The sequence below is a fragment of the Schistocerca americana genome, chromosome 11, assembly GCF_021461395.2.
Source record: "Schistocerca americana isolate TAMUIC-IGC-003095 chromosome 11, iqSchAmer2.1, whole genome shotgun sequence".
Lineage (NCBI taxonomy): Eukaryota > Metazoa > Arthropoda > Insecta > Orthoptera > Acrididae > Schistocerca > Schistocerca americana.
Window position 1 is genome coordinate 58,935,593 of NC_060129.1, and position 18,140 is coordinate 58,953,732.

Here is an 18,140-nt window from a genome sequence, read left to right on the forward strand (position 1 = left end):
GTCCAGATGTGATTATAGGCGTGAAGAAGAAAGCCTTTACCTGCAGGAGAAAGGTTCTTCAGCATCTGAATATGGATACCTTCGGGCCCCGGAACAGAGGATCAGGACCGGGTGAGTGCACTTTCGAGTTCCCACACGGTGAAGGTAGCATTGTAACTTTCACGATTCAAACACTGGAAAGAAGTTGGCCGTGCCTCCTATGCTTGTTTTCAGGGGAGGAAGGCTAGGTGGTAATGGGCAGACATCAAAACCTCCGCGAAAAAGTGGCCGAAGGTATTTGAGATATCATCAGGACCCAGAAGGAGTCCATTCGCTACAGTCAGGCCAGAAATCAGGGAGTGGACCTTGGTGCCAGATAGCCGGTGCTGGCCACCCCAGACAACCGAAGGAGGAGTAAAACTGTTGAATGAGCTGGTGAAAGCCACCCAGCAAGCCTTTTTGCTTCCTTTGATAACACGACAACATTGTGCAACGAGTCGTTTGTAACTGATACAGTTCGCCATTGTACGGTGGCGTTGGAAGGAGCGTAAAGCACGTCGTCGAGCACGAATAGAATCACTGCACGCTGTAGCCCACCAGGGGTCTGGGACTCACCGTGGAGAAGAGGAAGTACAAGAGATTGGATATTCAGCAGCAGTGAGAATAACGTCTGTGAGGTATGCAACCTGACTATTGCAGCTGGAGAAGTTTTTATCATTGAAGGTAGCCAGGGAGGAGAAAAGCCCTTAGTCGGCTTTAGAGATGTTCCAACTAGTGGAACGTGGAGAAGGGGGTGTGATGCAAGAGATGGATTACACAGGGGTAATGGTCGCTTGATTATGTGTCAGACAGACCACTCGAACCGACGTGCAAGTAGGATAGTGTATAATGAGAGGTATAAGTGAGAATAGGTATGTGTTGCGTCCGAAAGGAAGGTAGGTGCACCGGTATTTAAGCAGACTAGATTGAGGTGCTTGAAAAGGTCTGCCAAGAGGGAGCCTCTCAGGCAGGATGCTGGAGAGCCCCAAAGGGGATGGTGGGCATTACAGTCTCCAATCAAAAAAGATGGTGTACGAAGCTGAGCAATCAATTGTATCATGTCTGCCATAGTAAAGGCAGACAATGATGGAGTGTAAACAGTACAAATGGAAAATGTGAAAGTGGAGAGAATAATTTGGATGGAAACTGCCTGCAGATCTGTGTGCAATGTGATTGTATCATAGTAGACCTCATCCCGAACCAGCAACATGACCCCTCCATGAGCCGGAATACCTGCCACAGGGAGTAGGTCGAAACGCATGGAGGTATAGTGTGACAGGTCAATACGATCACATGGGTGTAACTTCATTTCTTGGAGACCTACAAGTGGGCAGTGCATTCGAAGGAGCAATTTTAGCTCCTCTCAGTTGGACCAAATGGCGCAAATATTCGACTGAAGAAGTGCCATTATGAAAACAAAAAGAAAAAGTAGAAACAAGAAAGGGTCAACTCGATGGCCACTGAGGGTCTGGCTTCAAGGGAGCACTGGTGCCGCAGTTGATAGGTGGTGAGTCATGGTCCATCAACTCAACAGTTATGTCTGCCACCTTCCTGAGCTGGTCAGGAGGGGCAGCTTCCTCCGCCGGTGAAAGGCCAGATGATCGGCTCGAAGCGGTGCGGCCTGGTGAAACTGAAGATAGCCGGGGATGACAACCACTGGGTGGCGCAGGAGAAGTCTTGTTTCTATGAGCCTTCTTTGAAGAATTACATTTTGTCGAAGTAACAGTTGATGGCTATGAAGTTTGAGTATGCAAGAAATCTTTGCATGTCGGTTCTTTTTTCGAAGGTCCAAGCATCTGTTTTAGAGGTCCTTGTCTTAGCAGTACCAGATGATGATGATTGAGCCTTAGGGTCGTTGGGAGTAAGAGGAGACATTGATCGAGTGATCTTAGCACTGGCCAATCTGACCACCGAATCACTAAATGTTAGATCACATGTCTGTGTAGCTACCTCCCTGGTAGGCCAAGGAGAGGTGAAAACAGTACTGTATTTACCTGCCAGAAGCACAGTGGGCTTTCTGCTATTGAATAACTTGCGAGCACCCGAGGTCGACACCCTCTCTTTCACTCAAATTTCCTGTATACTTTTCTCATCTTTGTAGACGGGGCAGTCACGAGAGGAGGCAGCATGGTCGCCCATACAGTTGATGCAACGAGGGGACGGAGGTGGACAGTCACCCTCATGGGCGTCCCTGCCACAGGTAATGCATTTAGCCCCACTTGAACAAGACTGCTGTGTATGATTAAACTGCTGACATTGGTAACACCTTGTAGGGTTGCGTACATACAGCTGAACAAAAATGATCTCATAACCCGCTTTAATTCGTGAAGGCAATTGCACATTGTCGAAAGTCAGGAATATAGTTCGGGTTGGTATGAGGTCCTTGTCGATCCTTTTCACAACCCGATGGATGGCCATCACTCCCTGATCAGAGAGGAAAGACAGAATCTCCTCATCAGTTAGTCCGTCGAGTGAGCTGTTACACACCATGCCACATGACGCGACGAATTCAAGGTGTGGTGGGCCTCCACCTGTACATAAAATGTGTGTAAGAGTGTGGCTCGAAGTAATTTTTGGGCCTGGAAGGTGCTCTCTGTCTCCAACAGTAAGGTACCGTAGCGCAACCGAGTACAAGATTTCACTGGTCCAGCAATCGCACCTACACCCTTCTGAATGACAAAAGGGGTTGACTGTTGAGAAATTGTGACCATCAGATATTGTGACAACAAGAAACTTTGGTGCTGGTGGTAGAATTTTCGGAACAGGAGTTTCATCTAGCTTTCATTTTTGGACAGAAGACATGGAAGAAGAAGAAGAAGAAGAGAAATCTATTGCGGATGAATCCCCCATGACTGCCAGCGTCTCCGATGGTGCGCTCCTTCCTTGTGGGGGCCCTCTCAGAGGGCACTCCCACCTTAGGTGATTGTTCACACCTCAGGACACATCTCCCGAGAAACAGACAGAGGGACCAATCGGCATGTTCGGAAGGTAACAGCTCAGGCAATCACCACTCCCTGGGCCTGGCCTCTATTAGGGGGTACATACGTGCATTACTTGTCTACCCAGGGCGGGGAATTACACGTTACCCCGTCACTGGCTACGTGTGTGAACGCCTGGGTCGGCCTTCAGACACGCACAGGGAGGAAAGAAAAGAGGAAAGAGAGAAAGGGATAGGGGGACAGAAGAAAGAATCTCAAACGCCAAAGCTGAGAACAAGACAGCCCGGAAAGGAAGGAGAACTGCACTAGCTCAGGGCCCCGTGCACGCCACGCACATATCCACAAAGAGAGTTGTGGACCACAGAACCTGTTATGAATGCATTGAAGCCCACATTCAGGTGTCTTGCAAACCCTGATTTATTGAGGAAGTGTCTTCACAGAAAGACACAAAGTGCAAATGAAAGCGTGAAAGCCTCAATAATTTAATTTGGATTACATGCTCAAAAAGGACATTCTGTCGACTTGAAGTACTTAAAATAAGTGTCTATCGTGCAGTTTTACGTTACAATAACAGAAATAATGGCAGATTTGAAGTGCTGAAGAGAGTTGGTATAGATCCTGGTGTGTTTACAACAAAAGTATTTTACACCATCGACAATAGCAGGGTCAAGAAAGCTAATAAATCAGTGTCTTACCTGCAAATACAGGCCGGGCAGATTTGAAAAGGAGGGAAGAGAAACATGGCGGATTTTAAAATTAAGGTAAGCTTATTACATGTATAAGTGTGAGAAGAAAATCTTTGAACCTCATTTTCTCTGTTTAACATCTCTTACATTATTAGAAGCCTTTTCTGAAGATGTACATGTGCTAATCCTATGAAATTTTCAGGAACTGTTCAAACGTGTTGCTGTCTCTCTAGAACTAAAAACTACGAGATCCTGCAATTACATTCTGATTTTTAGATGATTGTGTGTAGAAAAAAAAGTTAATTTTGGATATGCAAAATTAAAAACTCTGTTAATGATACAATTTGTACCATAAATTAATAACTGTAGTTCAGTGGTTTTATGACCTTCTCAGGACCCTACAATAAAATTTTCAGATTAATTGCATGATTAGAATGAGTTATGGCTTTTTATAAAAAGCCAATAAAAAATTAAAAATTACAATTTCTGGAAAAATATTAATCCTGCATATTTTATTATATTTTTCCATTAAATCACAACTCAGCTGCTTTACATATGTAAAATTTTGGATTTGAAAATTAATAAGTATGGCTTTAATGACTTATTAAATAAATGTTTACACTTCCCATTACATCCCACCTTAAGCAATGTAATTCACAAGAAGTTGACAGTGACATTAAAGTACAATACATAATACTTGTTATCAACAATGAACAGCACATCACATGATTAAGTTTTGTGTGAGTATTAACACACAAATAATTAATATGACTGCAGCACATGTAGATTGGGAATGTAAATATGTGCTGGCTAAAAGGCAATGAAAATTTTGACTCTCCTATTGTGTAATAACAGCCCAGCCTCAATATCATTCTTTGGGATGGTCATAAACAGAAAAGAAGTGATGGAGATACTTTTTGCATTCCGCCTTGTACACTTCAGTAGCGGTTAGCCACCTGCTTAGGGCTACCTCACAACATACTTTTTGAGGAAATTTGTGTACTGGGCAAGAAGTACACACCAAATACCACATGAGGCCGCCACCAACATACAGGTACAAACCCTTGCCTGACATCTATCAGTTCCATGTGAGCAGCCTCCAGATGGTGCTCCCTAACACACACTTCTTCCTGCTTCTGTGCCACCTCCTTCAGCACATCGTATATGTCCACTCATAGTGTAGACAGCAAATAGGAAATAATGTCAACTGCACACTTCACAGCTTTTGCCTCCACTGGGCAGACAGGGATCTTCCTACTGACGGACTCAAAATACAATGGGATGCAGATGCGGACAAACAAACAGTTCCGCACCAGCAGCCAGACAGTAGTTTCAGTGCTGGCAATTCTCACACAATACTCTTAAGATTACCTTCTGACACTATAGTTGCTGTTCACAGAGAACCATAAACAATTACAGAGTATTTGCAAAGATTTCTATCAGTAACAATATCAGACTGTCAAGAGACTGCAAAATTAGTTAGATACCACTGCATCATGTTCAGGACATCATCCGCCATACATCAAAGTTTAGCAAAGTTAAGTACCATTCTGTAAAATATTTTTAATAAATGTTATTTGTTATTTCTTACTGGGTTGACATCTTTGTAATAGCACATCCTGTCACAGTAAGAGTTTATGTAGCATAGCATGTGTGGTGTCACAAGGCTTAGGCCTGTCTCACCCCTCATTAAATCGACCAAGACTTACACGAATAACTGTAAGAACAATTATTATTATTATTATGTTCTTTAAATTTGTTTTTGGGTTTTCAGAAACACTGTGGGAAGAAAATTTATTTATGTTGCAGATAACGTGGAAGACGTTGCCCAACGATCACCACGAAAGCTCGACGTAGCGGCAAGTGAGCAAGGAATAAAACGAATGCTGCAAACTACTGCAAGCCGCAGAAGAGCCTGGGCCGCGAGGGCGTCGAGCTTCCTAGGTCGTTGTTGGACAACATCAAAGGAAAAGATATTCTGATTTCTCTTTGTAAACAGATCGATCAAGTCTTTAAAGGTTCATGTAAAACGTATAGGCGGATGACACATTAGGTGGGCCGCGATGCCTGTAACACTTCCACAGTTACTGAAAAGTTGTTAAACAGCAAAACCAATAGTTCATCATTTATATAGATAAAAAGTAGTACAGATATAGGAAAGGAAGAGTTGCGGCATCAGAACGAAAAGTGATACATTGCTCAGCAGCTAACGACGTACACAGCGGGCGTTACATGGTGAAAACAAATCAACTGATAAAATAGTAAGTCTGTAATTAAGCATAAAGCCATGTAACACTGCACATGCCACTATCAACATTAAGGAACTGTAGCAGAGAAACATTTTTTCTGCTACCATGAATATTTACACTGAATTCACAGTGACATTCTGCTACTACATTTACAATGAACAATCCTCACAGAGGGATAAAATACATCAATATTCAGTTTGAACACAGACCTGTTAAACACGCATTTGGTACAATGACTTACAATGTGATACTGGCCAAACAAATAAAAACAACTGCTGGAAAAGTGGGGAGAGAGGTCAAATGCGTCTATTTATGACATAAAATACACAGACTGTGTAGGAAGTTCTATGTATTTTTGCTATCTCAGTGGCTTTCAATTAACATGATATACTAAATATGGTTTTTGAAGGGTCCAAGGAGGTTCAGTCCATCCACTCAATATGTGAGACAAGCTTCCATGTGACATATCCATTGTTAAGCAGTGTTCAAATCTTCAAAACTAGTATTCATCAAATACGACTTTAATCTTATAAGACTACTTTTTAATTTTATCTCACTTATCAAATTATAACACAGTCTTTAGAGGTATTTACTAGAAAATCTGAACCTGCCAATCTCAACCACCTCAACTGACATCACAATTAAAATAGTAAACATACACCACTTGCAAATATTGAAAAGGGGTAAAATAAATGTGATAACAAGAATTATAGTTATTCTCAGGGCAGAGGACTTGGTTTCGCCTACTCAAAACCCAACTGTCACCTTACAAAATAATATGCAGCATGGGCTATGGTGAAGGTCATCATCGCAACTTCCACTCAAAACATAACATACAAACAGAGTTACATTATCAGTATTCCTCTATACCTCTCTGTATGGCATTACAGAAGGATTCAATTCAACCTGTTTGCTCTGAACCATGAGATGGAAGCAGCTACTTCCAGCGTATACAAAATGGTTACAATGATGTCACTAAATACACACGCAAACAAACACGAAGAAAAATAAGTATGATACAATGTTTCACCCCACAAATAATAAAGTGAAACTAACAGGACAACCACAGAAAATTGGGGTTTTAGAGTGGGGATAAGTCAAATACGCAACAATAACTACACTATGCCGAAACAATAATATCCAAAAAAGTTTACATTACAACATTCCATTACACCAACAAAACCTCAGAAATTGGACATTTCCCTTAACCTATATAGTTCAACCGCAGCTTCTGATGACAAAAAAACAACACCTACAACTCCGAAGGTGGAACCAAAACCCCAACAACTCAAATACTCCATATTCACTACATCAATTCAAACACAATCAACCTACTATAGATACAGAACAGACAAAATGTCACAATCACTATAGAATGAAACAAAAACGAAAATTACTTACCAACAAGACCTTCTCACACACACACACACTCACACACACTCACACACACACACACACACACACACACACACACACACACACACACACACAGAAAGAAAACCTTAACTCACCATCTTCCACCTATACATCCTCCCCTCAAAAAATCTTCCGTCAGCAATAGTAATCCAAATGAGATTGCAGGTTGTACGACTGCCTCTTCCCCTCCTTATAACTGATTTAATTACTCCCAAAGCCCCTCTATCATGTTAGTACAAGCCTCACTGTCACAACCCTTTAACTCACTACTGTGGTTAACTACTCAATGATTATAACCCCTCTTCCCCAAACCCCTACACGACAAAAATGTATCAGAAACAGTAGTGCTACCCCCTCAATATATTCTTCAATCAGACCCACTAGTTACCTCTTACTGCAGCTCAGTAAAACCCTAAAAACACGATCAGCGTACCCATCCCCTGAAGTAACAACCACCCTCCCCCCCCCCCCCCCAAACACCCACAAACCAACCAGAGAACTGCCCCTCCCATACTTCCTCTTACCATACAGTGATTTATCAATTTCATCAACAACCACACCTGGCCTAACCAACTTCCTGCTACATTTCACGTACTCCGAACAAACCTCTCGACAAACAGATATCCAATCCAAAACAGTTCTCTCTCTCACAGCAGTCTCATATGCAGCAATATTTATAAAGGACTTACAACAAAAATAATAAGAGAGCAAGACAATTTCCCACAGGGCTAATCTAGAATTCTCAAACCAGGTACCACATCTCATAGATTGCCAGGTATGTTCGCACTGACATCACATATACATGTCCCTGGCCTGAGCCACCGGAACTCTTGTCAACCTCATATTGTCACCACAAATGTGACACCTAACACATTCAGCAGTGAGACCGCCCATCTGCAGAAACTGTTTGTGTGACAGACACCATATCACCACCCTCGCAGAATGTAACAATGCACTTATGTATTTCACTGTCATATCCACACCCAACAAAAAAATCAATGAAAATCATAGACCCCTGTATGCACAACCAACACCAATATAATCAGACATAACAAAAATGCCAAACATATAAACAAAAAACCTTAATAACTCACTGTAAACACTTCCACAACCCACACTGCCCCACGAACTACTTGAACTGAAGACCAAATTAGCACAATACAAGCCAAAACTCAAATGAACTTGGTACACACCTAAAACTCAGCATGTCCACTTCCACCCTCACAGGACACCATACAAAAACAACTCAACATCTACAAATAAAACCAACTCAACATTACAATACCACTATTATGTCATGAGTAAAAGCAACAAATGGAATCGGTTGGACCCCTGTACACGTATGACATCATATGCCACATCATTCCTCCCATGCCCGGGTTCCTGGGTTCGATTCCCGACGGGGTCAGGGATTTTCTCTGCCTCGTGATGACTGGGTGTTGTGTGATGTCCTTAGGTTAGTTAGGTTTAAGTAGTTCTAAGTTCTAGGGGACTGATGACCATAGATGTTAAGTCCCATAGTGCTTAGAGCTATTTGAACCGTTTGAACATCATTCCACCAAGGGTTACAGCCAAAGCCTGGTATCGATTGGTTCAACCCACAATATCACTGAAATTGTAATCTATCACAGTGCAAGCAGAGTGCTATCAACTATTTATTGAGGTGCAGTAATGAATTTTATCTGAAATGAAATTTACTGACATACTGTTTACATATTCAAAGAGAACTGCTAATGTATATATTAGAATACAGAAGCTTAATCATCACACCAGTGATCACAGTAAACATCTCTTCAACCTTACTTACAAAACAAATATTTTATGTGACAGCAAACATCGAATGTTAATAAAAAAAATTACTGTAAGTCTACCTAACTTTCTAGCTGCAAATTAAAGTTGATATTTAAAAGAAGCAGATCAGAATAAGCTCCATGTTTATGCTTATGTATTATAAATGTCAATGAGTAGTGATTTAAGAAGTTCTCTAGCTTCTGCTAAATATTTAATCCAAACTATTCCCTCTGTCTGATGTTCAACACACACACTTTATTCAGTGTTGTGGATCATTACGTTTAACAAAAAGATCTGGATTCTGTATTACACTGCATTCTCCTTACTCCCAACCATATTACTGATTTATGTTTATTCATTCAGAACACTACATACAGAAATTATTGAAACAATGGTAAGATATACAAGAAAACTACTTACAGTGGAGTCTGGCACAGTCGATATCTCATCTGTTGGCTCTGTTTTTATCCAAATAATGTTTCTGTAATCCATTGCTGCAGTGTGAAGGCCCTGAAAAACAAGGAATCAGATAAAAACAGTCATATTCAAAATTCATTATCACAATAACAGAACTCATGAACAGCACCAACATATGAGCCAGTGCACACAAAACAAATTTAACACTGCCTAAAGAAAACAAATTATAATGCCAATAGATCGACAGCTCCCTGCTTAAGAAGAGTTGAAACAAATTACCTCAAAATGTCAGATCAAAATCACATGCAATGGAAAAAAATGATTATTGATGTTTCTTTGAAACAGGGGCCAATGGTACACTATAATAATGTAGGCATTATGAGACATGAATATTAAGCTTTCCAAATGAATTCTAATTTCAGCAATATGGCCATGCAAAGCGACTCATACAAGCAAAGAGATTTTTCCAAATAAAACAATTTACTATGGCCAACCTCGATTTTACATATGATGAGAAAATTTGAAATGAAGCTTGCAGTCTTCTGTGAGCACAATGCTTTTAAATATATTATGGACGTTTGGTAATGAATGCTGTCATCCAACACATTTATAATCCGATTCTTACTGATATAACCAAGAACAAAAGAGAATTTGTATTTCTTAATCGCATATAAGACACAAAGGCTTAATCTATGAACACAGATGTCATTCTATACACTGTTTCTCACTTATTACGTTGCAGGCATAAAATGAAATTCTGCCCCTTCTGAATTCAGCAGCCTTCAGACGGTAATTTTATCAGGCAATTTAATATGCATTTCATCCCCATCATTGCTGCATATACAAATGTAGAACAACTACTGCCACGGCGGAATCTTTAATAATTCCCGTACTTAAGTTCATACTAGAGAAGTGCTCAAAACTTTCTGAACAGCCACAGTAAACAACACACATGGCCTAATACCTTCTACAGCATTTTCTTTCATTCCAATACAAACATTATCTGATAAGATGTATAAATTACTGGTATTTGAATCTGAAATACTAAGATTAGTACCCAATTTCACACGCAATAATCCGGAGCAGCTACACAGCTAACACACTTCTTGTCTCTTCACAACTAGGTACATCATCAGCGGCGGTAAGCAAGTTAACATAAACATACTAGTATAGTGATTGTACGAATTTCATTACACGTCTTCTCTCGCCCATCACAAAGTATTTAACGACAATTTTCATTTTCACTTGAGATCGCAAGGCAAACAAACAGCCTTTTACAAACTACGGGAAAACATATGCATAGATCTCATGTGGACAAATTACCGGGCACTTTACAAGACGATATGGGCCTACGCACATGTAATATTTTTCATAACTTGCAACTTCATAGAAGTTAACAGCGACGTTTTATCGAGACAACATAACCTAAAACAACTGCACAAGCTGTCCCTCTCGACACTCCGTCACCACATTTTCCAAGCGTTACCCAATCACAGTTATTCAGATGTCGATAAAATCGCAGTGAAGTTTGTCGGCTAAATCATATTAAACTGTTACGACATTGATAGAAATAGACACGAGTGTTTCATAAAAATATACTCACAAGTTGCTTCACGGGTCCTACCCAGTTATAATAGAAAGGAAATTGTAATTGGGTTTATGTTCGAAAATAAATTTTCGTCTTTCGTTCTTTCATGTATATAATCCTCCTCACTTTTTTACTGCTTGGAGGACGCAGTTTTTGTTCATTCTACTGGCTACAAGATCGCAACCACTTCGCTAGAATCAAGAATGGCTGCTTAATGACGAGTACCTAACTGGAAAGATGTTTTCATCTTGGGGTTGTAGTTCGTATTTTTCCATTTTTGATGCACGTTCGACAAGCAGTGACTCTGTGGATATTGCAAAGCATATTTTACATTCTCTCTAGAGGCATGAAAAAGCGGAATCACAAAAAATGACGAACTAGAGGAAAATATCAGCTATACTACATAAAGCCCAGTCCACACGCAACGATCTGTCTGCGCAGACATCGGCGCAGATGTCTGTACACGCAAAAGATCGCTGCAAAAGTGGTGTGTTCACACGAAACAAACCACAATCTACTACTCGCCCGTCATCTGTCGGCGTAGAAAAAAAATTTCAGTGGCAAGCGACTACGCTCCCCGTAAACGTCAAAAATTTAATTCAGTTATTCTGAAATATATAAATGGAGGAAGTTCTGTTGTGCTCTGTGTTCACAATTTGTGTTGCAAAAAACATTCAGACCAACCGCAGGAAACAGAAAAAGCGGTGAAAATGGTGTAGACAGTGGCTGCTAAAGCGAAAGCAGTTTTCTCACATAAATTTACTGCGAGATTTGCAGGGTGAACCTTAAGAAAGCCAAGCAGATCAAAATACCATAACGTTGGCTTGTATACTTGATCTACTCCTACACAAGATCTTCTAGATTTCTGAACTTTGGATATCTCTTTTCAGTAAACAGTTCGCAACGAATTTGTTTTATTACTGTTTCTCTGTTTGCCGAGGCGTCAACAGCCCGCAATTTTTCAATTAGAGCATTGTATGGTGCTGTCTTTTTGTCTCGGTCACTATATTCTTTACTTTTAATCTTCCACAAACATGGGTGGTTTCTACATATTTCAATGAATTCACTAACAAACTCTCGAGAACACTGACGAGTATCAGCCATTTTAATGCCCTGTGTGCACAAATACAAACACTAGACTGAGCAAACAGCTGTTTCGCGCCAGATTTGCGGCAACCTCCTGTCCACACGCTCCAACTTGTCTGCGCAGAAGTGGTTTGAACCCTCAGATTTGAGAGGTTTCGCTCAAACCTCCAACTTCCAGGTTTGCACAATTCGCAGGTTGGTGCAAATCTTCTGTCCACACGCAACGATCTGTCTGCGCAGATATGATGTGCGCAGACACATCGTTGCGTGTGGACGGGCCTTAAGTCAGACAGCTACATAAACGTCAGTATTTAATACTATAAAATAAATGAACCCTCTGATGATCGTAGAACTTCACTCGAAAACGTCTAAGAGTTAAACAAATAAGAATTTGTGTTTGCTCATGACACAACTGTCTGTTACACAACCAAAGGTATTCATTGTCAATGGATGGTATTACAAGATAGGTTCACCTTCACCTCTTCCGCAGCTCGTTTTCTTTGAACGCAATACGTTTTCCTTGTTGGTAGATCTGTATGAGTGTTCAGTCTGAGTCTTGAGTCTAAACTAATGTTGATGTAAGGTCTCCCAGAATCCCAGATATTAAGCAAAATCAACAGATTGCATATATGAATGAATAAAAGCAACGATTTATTCAGAAATAACAGTAAACTCATAATCGGATACAGTTGCATTTGCTCGCGTCTCGTGAAGCAGTTTCGAATGTCATGTTATGATGCCATAGTAACTTTCGGTGAAAGTCTTGTTGTTGTTATTATTATTATTATTATTATTATTATTATTATTATTCGTGTTGTTTTCGTTGGGAAATACGGAAGCGTCCGATCCTGCCCGTCTACTTTGACCTATGGCGTCACAAATATAGCGGAAACGACCATAAACCGCGATTCCAATATGGCGCATATAAGGTTACTTACACATTATGAGGACGAAAATACATCGAAAAAGAAACACACACACACACACACACACACACACACACACACACACACACACACACACACACACACACACACACACACGTTCCACAAAAAGCCTAATGACACTAACGGGACAAGCGCGGGAAATAGGGGGTTTTTGCTTGGGGACAAACTAAATATAAACAAATTTAGAGACCCACCCTCATACAAAACCACGCAAAACGACGAAAAAAAACAGACGTCACAAAACTCCCCAAATACCAATAAACACAATATCATCTGGAATCGAACACTTACCTAGACCTATATGGCTCAACATCAGCTCCCGATCTCATAAATTGGGGTCGAACACTTCCCTTGACCTATATAGCTCAAAAACATCTCCCAATACCCACACATTGGGATCGAACACTTCCCTTGACCTCCACATACAGCCGTCCCTGGTCCGAGATGCCGGAACTTTAAGTAAGCCTCATTTCTTCACGACATACTGAACACTTCACGACCTCATCCAAAAATCCGAATAGTTGAAGTAATTTTTTTTAGAGACAACGCACTGTCCCCCATCATAGCCGACAACCGAAAACTGTTAATCCTGTCAGTCATATCCATACCTACCAAAGACATAAAAAACGCAATTTACCGAAATTCACACACGACACCACACTCGCAAACTAAACCAAAAACATCACCTAACACACCACTAGAGAGCACCACCGATCGCATCAAAACGACACCTACAAACACGCCACTCTCACAAACTAAATTCCGCGCCGTCGTGACGTCACACACCACAACACCCTTAAGTCACGGGTCAACGCCGGTGGGTGGGATCGGACGCTTCGGTCGACCCGGCGAATTGATAGTAGTTTGGTACAGTGCGTGAATATAGTATGGAATAATGGTTAATGCAAAAAAGCCATCAGACTTATTTTCTAGCAGCATGTAAGTTTTCCGATTCCGAAGGAGGGATGATAATTTACCCAGTAATATTGTGATATGTATTATATACATATGCTGTACATTTATGGAAACCCCAAGGTCCTGTATGTATAGCGCCTAGCCAAGATGCTGTTCTTGATACATACAATAACATTTGTGCGTGTATATTCTGTAACTTCACAAAACTAACGACTTAACTGTGATTTATTGAGTGTAATTTCTGCTGTAGTTTATGCCGCGATCTCCAATAAATGTGAAAGTAATTGTTAAAATACTTCGTTATGGATTAGATACACATCGACAGTATTTTTGTGCTCATATTGCCTTGCATACCCTCATGTGTGGCAATAATATTTGTGAAGAGATGACTAGGGACAATAGCAATCTAATTGCAGCTTCTCTAGATTATAACATTAGCTATTGTGTAATAATGAATATTTTGGATTGAAGTGCTTATAGTCATATTTCAAGTATTAGTTATATGGAAATGCAAAGAAAGGATAAGCTGTAGTAGGTATTAATTGATGCCAATCAGAACGCTTTGGGCATTCATTTAATTACTCCGTTCTGTGCTATAGGTCTGTAAAGAATGTGTTAACAGTGCAAGTTGCAGGGCAGTTTAATACAAGCATAACGCGATAGTTCTTTTGTACAAATGTGTAAATGCAAATGGTTCAGGAAGAGCCAAGAGGTAAATGTATTTTTCACTGAGAAAGAGCATTGCATGACATCAGAACTTTCACCATGACCATACAGCAGTAAGCTGTTTCAGTAATCAGTTTAGTAAGATAAAATGTTTTTGCTAATCAATAGTTGGTTGTTTTACGTTGCTGTATGTGTGCTTGAATCTAGTGAATGGTTAGAGGTTCGAATATGACAGTGATTTTTCTAAATTGGGTAGGGCTATAAAACTTTGAATGTGTACAAGGAACATACCAGAAAATGGCTGTGTTAAGAAAGAATAGAAAATTGTCTGCTAAAAATGAACTTCACAGGGTGCTAATATTCATTTTCTGTGGGTCAACTAAATTAAATAGTATAACATAGTTAACAATCTTCGTAATGACATATGAGCCTAGAGATGATGTATTTCAAGTGCTACGTAAATGATGTAGTACAAATCATGTAATGTTCTTATTTACATTAATAAGAACAGGATTTTAAACCTCTTGGATAATAGTATAAATTAAGATGTTCCCAAAATAGATAAAGCAGTGAGCCTGCAGGAGGTTCAAGCTCAATTTCAACCTTTTTTTTTTCTTTATCTGTAAAATTGCTTGACAGTAGGCAACTGGTTTTATTTAGCAAAGTCACTATACATTTATTGTTGTTTTTCTTTCCCTATTTCTTATTTTATTATTTTTTTTTCATTTATCATAATACTTAAATGTTTGAAAAATAGAAAACTGTCTCTGTTGCAAGTGTTTTATTAGTAATGACTTCTTTCTTGCAGTTACTGTAAGAGACCATGTTAGTCATATTTAAAAGCCTTTGATATGACAGCTTTTAAATTCTTATTTTTATTAATGACGTTTCTCTTTGTACAAAGGCTACCAGCAAATTTACTCTCTTTGGGGATGATACACCTCTTTTAGTAGAAAAAAATACCAGATGATGACATTACAACATGTGCCAACTTTGTGTTCCATGATTTTCATAAGTGGTCCAGCTGGAAATAAACGTACATTCATTTTGATGGGTCTCAAAGTTCAGGAGGGCATAAATCTAAGCTGTAATGAGCATAATACACAGAAAGTTTACTCTTCAAAAATTTTAAGCCTCCTCATCCCTAATAAACCAAATTGGTCTTGCCACATTCTGGACTTCAGAAAAAGACTTATTTGAGCAACTTATGCTCTACATATTATAGCAGCAACTGCTAATACTGATGATGGTAAGATTGGTTATTTTTGCTATTTTCATCCATTGTTGTCCAATAGCATAATATTTGGGGTGACCAACCAATGGAAAATAAAGTATTTGTCATTCAGAAAAGAGCAAGCCAAATTATAAGGTCAGTTAACAGAAGACATTCATGGAGAAATATTGTAAACTGCATAAAAGATTAACAATGACCTCACAATACATCCTATCCTTTATGCGCCTTTTAATTAAGAACCTCTCCATGTGCAAAGCCAATAGCATGTTTCATGACTATGGTTGGTTGGTTGGTTGGTTGGTTTAAGGATCAAAGGGACCAAACTGCAGAGGTCATCGGTCCCTTTTTCCAAAATACTAAAAATACCCACAGAGAATAAAAAAAATGTTCAACAGAATAGGAGACAGACGACACAGAACAAAAGAAACATAGACAAGGACCAGACAAAACGAAATAGAATCACACTGAGTGTGACGGTGGTTGGCCGACCATAGGAACAAAAAATATGGAAAAGCTAACCACCGAAAACACATTAAAAACTTAGTTTAAAACCGTAGGCCAAAGGCCAGAATCAACACAAAACAATAAAATAAAACAGAAACACTCAGATTAAAGAATTAAAACTCCCTGCCCTAATAAAACGTAAAACTAAGGCAGACATAACAGGGTCATCAGATAAAACGGAGGGAGCGTATCAGGCAGCGCAAATGTCTGCCTGACCACAGCTAAAAGGGGGCAGGCCAACAGAATGTGGGCCACTGTCAAAGCCGCCCCGCAGCGACAGACAGGAGGGTCCTCCCGGCGCAGTAAATAACTGTGTGTCAGCCGGCAGTGGCCAATGCGGAGCCGACAAAGGACGACTGAGTCCCTGCGGTTGGCTCGCATGGATGACCGCCACACAGTCGTCGTCTCCTTAATGGCACGGAGTTTATTGGGTGTGATCCGATCGCGCCATTCAGCGTCCCAAAGCGCAAAAACTTTTCGGCGGAGGACTGCCCACAAATCAGTCTCTGGGAGGCCAACATCCAGAGATGGTTTACACATGGCCTCTTTCGCCAGGCGGTCAACATGTTCATTGCCTGGGATACCGACATGACCGGGGGTCCACACAAAGACCACAGAGCGGCCGCAACGCGCAAGAGTATGCAGGGACTCATGGATAGCCATCACCAGACGAGAACGAGGAAAACACTGGTCGAGAGCTCATAAACCGCTCAGGGAATCGCTACAGGTCGCGAAGGACTCACCTGAACAGGAGCGGATATACGCTAGGGCTCGAAAGATGGCGACCAGCTCAGCAGTGTAAACGCTGCAGCCAGCTGCCAAGGACCGTTGTTCAGAATGGTCCCCTAGAGTTAGCGCATACCCGACACGACCAGCAACCATCGAACCGTCGGTGTAAACAATTCCAGAGCCCTGATACATGGCAAGGATGGAATAAAAGCGGCGGCGGAAGGCCTCTGGAGGGACCGAGTCCTTCGAGCCCTGTGCCAAGTCGAGCCGAAGGCAAGGGCGAGGAACACACCACGGGGGTGTACGCAGAGGCGCCTGGAAAGGAGGTGGAACAGGGAAAAACCCAAGCCCGCAGAGAAGCTCCTTGACGCGTACGGCGATCGTACAACCTGACCGGGGCCGACGGTCCGGCATATGGACGACCGACTGCGGGAACAGGACACGGTAATTTGGATGCCCAGGCAAACTAAAAACATGGGCAGCATAAGCAGCCAGTAATTGTTGGCGTCGTACCCGCAGTGGAGGGACACCTGCCTCAACAAGGATGCTGTCCACAGGGCTGCTGCGGAAGGCACCAGTGGCAAGTCGGATCCCACTGTGTAGTATTGGGTCCAGTACCCGCAACGCAGAGGGGGATGCTGAGCCATAAGCCAGGCTCCCATAATCCAGACGGGATTGGATTAACGCCTGGTAGAGCCGCAACAGGGTAAATCGGTCGGCACCCCAGCGGGTGTGGCTCAAGCATGTCAGAGCGTTTAGATGCCGTCACAACGCCTGTTTAAGCTGCCGGATATGAGGCAGCCAAGTCAACCGGGCATCGAAAACCACCCCCAAAAACCTGTGTGATTCCACCACTGAAAAAAGTTCGCCGGCAAGATAAAGCCGCGGCTCCGGGTGGACAGTGCGTCACCGGCAGAAATGCATTACGCAGGTCTTGGCTGCCGAAAACTGGAAC

General features: G+C 41.3%; 1 protein-coding gene across 8 annotated transcripts in view; it reads right to left on the bottom strand.

The window, feature by feature from the left end:
* Positions 1-11,551, bottom strand: part of LOC124553885 (zinc finger protein 708-like) — a 201,556-nt gene extending 190,005 nt beyond the window's left edge. For 4 of the 8 annotated variants that reach the window (XM_047127889.1, XM_047127896.1, XM_047127897.1 and 1 more), the window contains exons 1-2: positions 10,840-10,973; positions 9,520-9,609 (exon numbers count right to left, since the gene is read on the bottom strand). In XM_047127889.1, the coding sequence (XP_046983845.1) occupies positions 9,520-9,609; positions 10,840-10,875 (126 nt within the window). In that variant the 5' untranslated portion in view covers positions 10,876-10,973. The other 4 variants (XM_047127893.1, XM_047127892.1, XM_047127890.1 and 1 more) reach the window with 4 other exon arrangements.
* Positions 11,552-18,140: the final 6,589 nt, after the last annotated feature.